The 10,075-nt window shown below is 32.3% G+C and overlaps 2 protein-coding genes across 3 annotated transcripts; both read left to right on the forward strand.

The window, feature by feature from the left end:
* The first annotated feature begins 648 nt into the window (after positions 1 to 648).
* Positions 649 to 1,140, forward strand: LOC125824667 (uncharacterized). Its single transcript, XM_049504061.1, has one exon. The coding sequence runs from the start codon at positions 649 to 651 to the stop codon at positions 1,138 to 1,140; it is 492 nt and encodes a 163-aa protein (XP_049360018.1).
* An 814-nt stretch (positions 1,141 to 1,954) lies between these two features.
* On the forward strand, positions 1,955 to 8,963 carry LOC125824535 (uncharacterized). Of its 2 annotated transcripts, XM_049503936.1 has the most exons (10): positions 1,955 to 2,125; positions 2,162 to 2,224; positions 3,500 to 3,624; positions 3,760 to 3,797; positions 5,126 to 5,236; positions 5,343 to 5,422; positions 6,109 to 6,145; positions 6,933 to 6,974; positions 7,853 to 7,992; positions 8,685 to 8,963. In XM_049503936.1, exons 1-9 carry the CDS (start codon positions 1,988 to 1,990, stop codon positions 7,921 to 7,923), a joined length of 705 nt encoding a protein of 234 aa, XP_049359893.1. In that variant the 5' UTR covers positions 1,955 to 1,987; the 3' UTR covers positions 7,924 to 7,992; positions 8,685 to 8,963. The 2 variants fall into 2 exon arrangements, with proteins under 2 accessions (XP_049359893.1, XP_049359892.1); XM_049503935.1 differs by having other exon boundaries at positions 1,955 to 2,224.
* The last annotated feature ends 1,112 nt before the right edge of the window (positions 8,964 to 10,075 follow it).

Raw genomic sequence — 10,075 nt, forward strand, 5'->3', positions numbered from 1 at the left:
CCTTAGTTTATTTAAAAGGTGTATGAGCCTAGAAATTCGATTAATCTTGTAATAAAATAAATATATTTATATATCGCTCGCTTAATCTTGTGATAAAATAAATGTATTTATGTATCACTTTAGTTCAATATTTTTCTTATTCAATATCAAACCAAATTAATTATACATGGTTTTAAATCAATATGATTAGATATTTTGGTTTGGTCCGATAATTCGATTTCCTTTCAATACTTCCTAATCGTGACACCTATTCTTTTCCCTACATTTCTCCTTCAATTAGACCGACCCTGTCGCGACTCAATAAACATTTAATAAATAATCTCTATTTATTTATTTTTTTGACATAGGATAAATAAGAGTGGTGCCATACCACATTTACTATAGCTACTTTTAGAAAATAAAAGTTTGAAAAAAGAAAAACTAACGCTCTATATTCAATAGTGTAACATTAATATTCTAGACATAATTTAATTGTAACTTAAAAGTTCATTAATTAATAACCAAATGTTATTCAAAGTCATAAATATAACATTGTTATAACATAAAAATAAATAATCTCAATTCACTCTATATAAATATCAACTTTTTTTGTGGGTAATAAAATACAAATCAAATCAACATCACAACACACACACAAAAAAATAAAAAATGGCAAGACTCAATATCCTCTCATCCTTTATAACAATTTTGATAATTTCTAGTGCAATTCCTTCACTTTGCAAATCCCATCATCACAAAAATCACCCTCCACCAACAATTCCACCTTCACAAAAAGAAGAAAATGCACATGAAAAATACATAAATAGTATACCAAAAAAGTTGTTAGAATATTTAGAGAATTGTACCAAGTATTTGCCTAATAATTGTGGTATAAAAGTTCTAAATGCCACACTTCATGACAAGGAAGATATTGACAAGAAATGTTGTCATGATCTTGTTGGAATGGGACTAAAGTGTTACAAAACTTTGATAAAAGTTTATATTGGTTTGCCAGAGGTTAAAGATAAGATTGATTCTAAGGTTGTTAAGTCTAATGTTAGCAAAGTTTTTAAGAGGTGTGTTGCCCTTGACAAGAAGAAGAATAAGAAGGAGGAGGAGGAGGAGAATCATTTTACCTTTTCACCTCCAATACTACCATAAGTAGAGGCAGATTCAAGATTTAGAATAATGATAATGATCGCCTCAGAATAATTTTTATATGTTTGTATTTTGTTTCACTTTCTTTTTGCATATGTATAAGTTGAATTTGTTGAACTCGTTTAGAATATGCCTCAGACTTTTAAGTTTTTTTTTTTTTTTTGTTGTTGTTTAACGTTTAATAAATCAACAACAACAAAGAAGGAGGATCGTTTTGCCCTTTCACCTCCAATACCATGATGAACTTTAAGCAGATGCAAATTCAAGATTTAGAATTATGATGACTGATTCAAAAAGAAAAACATCATCTATTTATATTTTTTTGATTTGTATTTGTTTAAGTTGAGTTTACTGAACTCATTTCAAATATTCCTCAATTTTTAAAGAAAGAAATTTTTATTATTTAATATGTAATAATTTCAACAAAATGAGTCGAACAAGAAGAATGAGGATGATCATTTTACCCTTTCACCTCTAATTCTATCGACATAAGCAGATTCAAAATTTAAAGTTATGATGATTTATTTATATATTTATTTATTTTGTTTCTCTTTCTTGTCGTTTGTGTATACTTGAGTTTGCTAAGCTTATCTACTACGTAACTTTTTCATTGTTCAACATATAATTAGAAGCGTATCAATTTATAATTTTTTCTTAATAAAATTATAGGTTCTTATATAAATTATATAAAAATTTAATTTTAATTATTCAAAATATATATTGATATACAATACTCAATCTACTACACCACGTCTTTTTATGGTAAAATAATTTGAAAGTCACGCAAAATGACTTGACTAAATTTATTTAAACGAAAAAAGAGCGAAACAAAAGAGGGTAAAGAGCAAAAATGAGCAGAGTGCTTTGTAAATCACTCATCCCTTCGTTACTTTCTTCTTCTTCCATTTCTGCTCAGTTCAGATTCACATACTTTCCAACTTCTTCGTCTTCATCATCTCCTAGGGTTTCTCGTATGGCAACCGAAGCTTCATCTTCATCTTCATCGTCTTCAGCTTCGGCGTCGTCATCTGCATCTCCGTCTCCTTCATCTGCCATCGATTTTTTAACCCTTTGTCACCGCCTCAAGGTACGTCGCGCTCTGTTTTTTTTTGTGTTTTGAATGTGATTGTATGATAATGAATGTTTTTGTGTGTATGAGGAGTTGAAGATAGTAGTGTGTAGTAGTTTGCTCTGAGTTGTACTATGAGCATCGCGAGTTGTACTAAGTTCTACTTGCATTAGATTTTACTTTTTTGTAGTTGCATTCGCTCTATTTCAGTTTGCTTATATCTAATGCAGCAGCTTGTAATGATGAATGTTTTGTGTATGAGTAATGAAATTGTGATGTATGAGGATTTTAGTGTGCTGTAGTTTGATGAGAGAGAGTTGGACTTTGCGCATCAGGCGTTGTACTAATCACCACTTCACTACTTGTATTTGATTTTGCTTTATGTATTTGCATTTGATCTATTTCAGTTTGATTAGTGTCTAATGCAGCAACTTGTAATGATGAATGTTTTCTGTATGAGTAATGAGATAGTGATGATGAGGATTGTAGTGTGTTGTAGTTTGCTGAGAGTTGTACTATGTGCATTGCATGTTGTACTACCTTCTACTTGCATTGGATTTTACCTTTTTCTTGTATTTGCATTCTCCATTTCAGTTTGTGTTGCATCTAATGCATCAGCTTGTAATGATGAATGTTTTGGTGTATGAGTAATGAAATTGTGATAGGTGAGTATCCTAGTGTGTAGTTTTCAGAGAGAGTTGTACTTTGTGCATTATGTGTTGTATTAAGCTCTACTTGTATTGGATTTTGCGTTGTGTTTGCATTTGCTCTATTTCAGTTTGTTTGGTATCTATTGCAGCTGTTTGTACAATGCTAATGCAATTGTTGTCTATTTTATGCTTTCCTTTTTCAAATTATGGTTTTACTTACACGGGTGTTTTGTGTATGAATATGGAATCATGATATATGAGGATAGTAGTGTGTGTCGTTTCCAGAGACCTGTACTCTGTGCATTATACCACACTCTACTTGCATTGTTTAAGAGAATATATGTGTATCTTTAAATACACGACTGTGTTGTGTTAATTGCCTATATCAACTTCTAATTATATGCTTACAACCTCACATAACCATTCTTTTCATACTGTGTTTTTGATAAGTGAAAAGGTAATGCCATCAAAGTGAAAAGGTAATTTATAAAGAGGGATAAACAGTAAGCTATTGCATCAAAACATAGTTACAAGTTCTGCAACATTCTTTTCATATTGTTATATCTTCCCATGTTATCTCTCTGTTCCATTGTCATCTTTTATGCACTCTGACTAAAATTTGTGTTTTCGATGACGTGATCAGACAACAAAGAGAGAAGGTTGGGTACGTAGAGGGGTTAATAATCCCGAGTCTATAGCTGATCACATGTACCGTATGGGAGTAATGGCTCTTATTGCTGCTGACCTTCCTGGAGTTGATCGTGACAAGTAAGTGTTTTTATTAGTTGACATTTGTACTTTAGCTTTTATGGCACTTGGTACATTCCTGTACTGTGTTTCCAGTAAACATGTGGATTCTTATAATAAGAGATGATGCACTGCTTTTTCTTTTTCCAAATTTAGGTGTGTTAAGATGGCAATCGTGCATGACATTGCAGAAGGTGAGTCTGTCATGTATGAGTATTCCATTTCTATCTTCTTTGCTTTTATGGCAATGACATGAAATAGGATTATGTTATCGTGTAGCATCTCCCTATGAGAAATTCTTTTTTCTGTTGGGATTCTTCTCTGCGTATTTGATTGTACGTGTTTCAATAATAATTCTGTGTTATTACAAGCTTTATGGAACAAGATTTAATTAAGAGTAAAAGGTATGGTATAAGAAATGATGGATTACTTATAATCACATAAGTTTGTCACCTCTTATAATCCGGGAAAACATTTTTAAGGTTACCCTTTGGTATTACTTCCTCGGATAATGGCATTGACTATTGATATACAAATCTTATTAAACCTGAATTACATCATATTCTGTACCTGGGAAAGATGAATTAAAACTATCTGAAATCATTCGTGTCAGAGAGTCCAAAGTAGAATTAGTTAACTCTGTAATGGGAAAAGATGAATTTATAAATAATATGTTTGCTGAATTCAGATTTCATTATCACAAGGGACTTGGAAATTTGTTTATGTTTTATTGAATCAAATGATGCATGCCCCTTAATTTCAAGTGCTTTCATAAGAATTCAATGTTTGTTTATGAATAGGCGATGCTCAGGGGAAAAAGAACATCAAAAAAAAGAAATAAGTCAGTTTTCAGTGTGCATTTCGTATACTGCGAATGCATAGATGGTGGTAGAATATCAACTGAAAATGGAAGTAACACCTAGAAATTTAATGCCTCTCTTGACTTGTAGGAAGCTTGTTTATTACTTCTCAGAAAAATTTAAAAAATATGAAGCTTGTTTGCAGTGACAAAACTGCTATGAATTATGAACTCACTGGTGTGTCTAAGTATTTGATTTAGGTATTTGTATTCCTTTTCTTTTGGCTAGTTTTACTATATTTGAAGAATTTGCATGAAGTGCCCTCTACCTAGCTAGTTACAACCATTCTAGAAAGTTACATCAATGTAAATGAATGATCCAGTATCATCAGTTTTTAATTAGATAAATGGAAAAGTATTAAGTTCAATGGTTTTAGAGGACTTGTTGAAAAAAATTAGTAGAGGTTGTATGACATTTAACTTCAATGAGAAGAACATAAAGCAGCCATTAGAACATGAACTTGAAATTATCTGTCTATTTGCATAATATATCATTTTCACTTAAAAATACTTTCACTCAAAAGATCTCCCCTAGAACCAGTGTCTTGTAGGACAAATCATCTGCGTCTTTGGTCTTCTAATCCTGTGGGCTTTTCACTTGAAAAATTTGATAGCTTATTTAATTTTCTTCATCAAATATTTTCTTGTGTTCCTACTAAACAGCAATTGTTGGAGATATCACTCCTGCTGATGGGATTCCAAAGGATGAAAAGAGTAGACGAGAGCGAGCAGCACTAGAAGACATGTGTAAACTTTTGGGTGGAGGATCCCGAGGTATTGCTTCTCTTCTCCGTTGAGTTTTTTACGAACTAATATATATTTTGAAAGATTGAGCTTTGATCTATTCTCATGCTGATTATTTACTGTTGGGCAATTGCAGCCAAGGAGATCAGTGACTTGTGGATGGAATATGAAGAAAATTCATCTTTAGAAGCCAAAGTTGTAAAGGACTTCGACAAGGTATTGTTTCTGTTACCAAAGTTTGAATATGTCCCATCTATATGTTGTTTATGAGGATACACTCAAGGGAGTTGCCTACTTGCCTAGTGGTCAGTAAAGTGGGTTGAGAAGCATGAGGTCTCGTGTTCAAATCCCAGTAGAGACAAAAACGCTAGGTGTTTTCTTCCTATTTGTCCTACCGTGGTGAACAGAGTTACCTAGTACTTGGTGCTAGTGGGAGGTGATGGTATCTCGTGGAATTAGTCGAGGTGCGCAAAAGCTGATCTGCACACCATGGTTATCAAAAATAAAAGATAAAAAAATATGGTATTTATGAGGATGTTTTTCATTTTATTTTGCGATAAACATATAAGTTTACTCATCATTGTATCGTGTCTTCCTTTTTTACGGCTAGTGTCTTTTACACAGATGGATGAAGTGAGGGATTCGTCCATACGCTCAGTAAAGTTTGACATCTTGTTAGCCAATATGCATACAAGATATTCGGGAAAAACTCAATTAGCCTTCATGCATGATTGTTTAATAAAAGTTCTTGCCTCACGATAACAAAATTGCTATCCACGGGTTACTGAAGGATGTCCATTCTGTTGCTCAGTTGCTGTGCTGTAATGCTATCTATGATAGTTATCTCTTCCTTTAGCTTAATCCACTGCTCTCATCTTGACTGATAAGTTGTTTTCTTTCAGGTGGAGATGATACTTCAGGCATTGGAATATGAAAATGGTAACTTCCTGTTTCTCTCTTTTCCCCCGGATTTCGGATGTACACTGGATAAATAGTACTCCCTTTGTTCCATTTTATATAACAGTTCTTCTTTTTTAGTTTCTTCCAAAAGAGAGACACTTTTCTATATTTTGTAAATCTTATAGCCATAAGAATGTCATGGCATATTTAAGGCCGCAAGTTGTAGCACAGTTCTTGTTTTTGATGACCTTCTAGTGCTACTGGCATGTGCCAAAAGTCTTCCTTTACATCTTAAACTCTATGCCCAGTTAAACAATACTATGTAAGATCCATTATACCTCCCCCCCCTAAGGTCCCATATTAGGTGTCAATTGTCATACATGTTTAGGGGGTAAAATTGACCAATGTTGAGACTTGAGAGTCACATTTCTCCAAAATTCTCCAAGTTTCTGTATTTTTCCTATTTTCTGAACTTTGTTGTCATACTGCATCTTTCAGCATGAGAAATACACACACCATGGTAATACCTTTGGCATTTAGTGATTGTGCTATTACATTGTAGGACCTATAGTGAGAATTAATCAAAACACACATATCTTAGCATTTGTATAATGTAAACTTATATTTACTTGGTACAATTTATACTTTTTAAGATTTCCCTTACTAAACATTCAAAAAATAAAAATACAAGAATCTCTCATTGTAATAAATACTGATTTTTGTCTGTAAGTTGTTCGTCTCTTGATGTATGGACTGGTTCCCTCTTGCCATGAGAAGTTGCATTTTTTAATTTTTTAAGCTAATGCTACTTATCTTTGTCATGCAGAGCAAGGAAAGGATTTGGAAGAATTTTTTCAGTCAACTGCAGGTGCCACATTTAACATTTTTATTATTCAATCACAATTCAAGTCTTAAAAGTTTTAAATTCTACTCATTCTACTTTTTGTGTTGCCCTTTGTGTACTCTGGAGCTTGACCCTTCTAGCTCCATCATAACCTGCTACTGCCTTGCCGTTCCAAATCTGTTTATAACGCATCTCGTCTTAGATTGCCAAGTTAGTGGTTAAACGTTGACCTTGGAATTCAGAATAACATTCTATTGTCTGAAACTCTTGACATTTGCATGTTAATTCGTTGAAACGATTAGTGAATAACACGATATTGTCATTTTGATTGGAACAATCAAGTTGTTGGAAGTTGGTATTGAACTTTTGGGGATAGTTCCCCCTTCCCCTTTGAACATGAGAAATCTTGCGACTTGTTTTGAATTTTTTTCCTTAAAGAATTTAAGTTTGTAGATTTTGCACATATAATATATTTGTCTCCACAGTGGATCTAGGTTCTCATGGAAAGGATTCTTTGATAACCAAAAGATTGAGTAGAACTATGTAGCATAGATTTGGAGATTCGATTTCTAAAATTGACAAAGTACGTGAAAGATACTAATTATATTCTCTTGTTTTCGATCAGATTGTGTGTATATATGGTAGGTGTTTGTGTGTACTTGGTCCCCCTGATGAACACGTTCACTTGTGTCACATTTAACATGAGTAGTTGCAATAGAGAATTATAAATCCAAGAAATTGGTAGTCCGAAGTCATTCTTGTTATGATGTTACTAGTTTAATGTAGTGGAGAATTTCCTTGCTTTGAGACTTGGAAGTTATTATCTTCTTCTTTTGCATGGATCAATTTTTGATAATAACCCATGCCTTGAGCTGATGAGATCTTTGACAAAACACATCCAGGTAAGTTCCAAACAGAGGTGGGCAAAGCTTGGGCTTCAGAGGTAGCATCAAGAAGAAAGAAATCCAACTGAATTTTTGTGGTAGTCAAAGCTGGATAACAATTTGCACCAGTTGTATTGCTGATGACCCAAATTCTAAAGGTTGTGGTGTTATCATCATCAGTATTTTAGTTCTTGTTTTCTCATTTAGGAAAGGGAAAAGGTCTAAAATTTGCACCTTACTAGTCGAAATTGTTCAATCTTGTACTCCGTTAAACTTTTTAGGCCATTCATGCCGTTGTGGTTAAAAATTGTCGAGTTAAGGGTAAAACACACACTTAAAGTATCCCCTTTTTAGTTTCGTACTTGAACTATCATGTGTGTTTAGTTTCCTACTTGAACTATTACCAAATATTTGTGGAAACACACCTCAATTATCAGTGAACAATCGATAGTTGAGGTATGCTATAAAACATTTGGTGATAGTTTAGGTAAGAAACTCAAAAAATCGGGTTACGTTAGGTGTGTTTTTGACCCTTCTCCTTCCCATTAATGAAGCTCCAATGAGAAAATGGGTAAACTCCACGTGCCCGAGTTCTTTGAGAAAAAAAGATCCAAATTTTACCCTTCCAACTTTTGTTTTGGTTTATAATAACCCTCAGTTGTTGCCTTGTTAAGGTCCAAGGGCAAAAAACGAGACTTTTCCCTAACAATGGGGTAAATATTAGACCAGAACTCTTAAACGGGGGGTAAAGTTGGTCTATTTTGGATAGTACTCCGGCAAATTTGATCGTTTTCCCTTTAGAAAATTAAAACATCCAACTTATCCCTCTAGTTTTTTTCTCTTTTTCCAGGTTACAGGATCACTTGAAATAGAAGGGTTCTTACAAGTTGCAGCAGGAACGTTTAGCCCCATGGATTCTCTCAACGTTAAAAGAAACGTTTGCATATTTGTTTTGCCTTTTTGTTTTTAAAAGTTCTGCAATTAGGAAAATGCTAAACTTTGGTGATTTCAGATTATTTTTTTATTCCCACAACTTAAATCTTTAATTGGCTAAATCTAAAAGAAAAAAAGGAAAAAATCCTTCCAAAATATATATAATCCAAAAAAATTTGTAAGCGCTTTATTACAAAAATGACCAACCAAGCAAAAAGTGATGGTGAATTAGTAATGGTTTAGTCTGTAAGCTAGTAAGCTTACGAAATGAAGGAAGAGGAGACCTTTTTATTATAAGTAGAAAGTCAAGTCGATAGTCTTTGCATTGATAAATATTATTCTTCCTATTTCAATTTATGGGACTCATTTTCTTTTCTAGTCGGTTTTAAAAAATGAGTAACATATTTTTATATTTAGTAACAATTTAATAAAAATGATCATTTTATTCTTAATAAAATAATTTATAGTTACACAAATATTTATAATTTATTTTAAATCATAAATTTTAAAAATATTTTAACCTAATTATATATAGATTGGGACAAAGAAAATGTAAAAGCCTATATAAGGCTCTTTTACTAAAAGGGCAGAAAGTATCAAATGATATTCCCCAAATTTTGGCAACTTTTTATTAGTAGCTCATGTGCGCCAATGGCAGTTGGCACCAGACTTTTCCACCGCAACCAGAACAAGGGAAACGCAATTTTATTTATTGTGTTAACATGCCATGTTGTAAATGGCAGGTAAAAGCTTATTCTCATTCGATATTTATATCAAATAAATAAATAAATATAGTGTATTAATATATAAAAAAACAATTGAAATTGAGGTAATTTTTTCGGATTTGCTTCATTTTATCATTTTGTTTCTCATTATAATTGTCATTATAGCACACGTGTAACAAATATATAAAGGTCATGCAAATTACGAGTTGAAGTGATAAACAAAACATGTAATTATTTCATTAAATCACTTAATCATGATAATTGCATTAATTTGATGTGAACACCTGATTCTGGATACTCCCTTTGTCCTCATTCCTTTTTAGTATATTTAAAATAGAATGACACATTTTTTTTTTTGACAAATATTTGAAAAAACTATCAATAATTTATTCATATTGAATCTCACTTATTTGATACTAAAAAAATGGGTAAAAAGTATAATCTTAATTAAAAATTATGAAATAACGTCACATCAATTGATAAATTGAGTATTACCCAAATTGTATCATGGTTGGTGGTTATAGTACTATTAAAAAATACCATCAAATTTCCACTATTCATTTTCTCATTTATTATTATTTGA

This window comes from Solanum verrucosum, unplaced genomic scaffold (assembly GCF_900185275.1).
Source record: "Solanum verrucosum unplaced genomic scaffold, falcon-dt-bn FXZP01000022.1, whole genome shotgun sequence".
Classification (NCBI taxonomy): domain Eukaryota; kingdom Viridiplantae; phylum Streptophyta; class Magnoliopsida; order Solanales; family Solanaceae; genus Solanum; species Solanum verrucosum.

Excerpts from the sequence above, each read along its gene's own strand:
- LOC125824535 (XM_049503935.1), top strand. The coding sequence starts at position 1,988 with ATGAGCAGAGTGCTTTGTAAATCACTCATCCCTTCGTTACTTTCTTCT. Across the intron at positions 5,237-5,342 it reads TTTGGGTGGAGGATCCCGAG|CCAAGGAGATCAGTGACTTG; the intron begins GTATTGCTTCTC and ends GGGCAATTGCAG. Across the intron at positions 5,423-6,108 it reads TTGTAAAGGACTTCGACAAG|GTGGAGATGATACTTCAGGC; the intron begins GTATTGTTTCTG and ends GTTTTCTTTCAG.
- LOC125824667 (XM_049504061.1), top strand. The coding sequence starts at position 649 with ATGGCAAGACTCAATATCCTCTCATCCTTTATAACAATTTTGATAATT.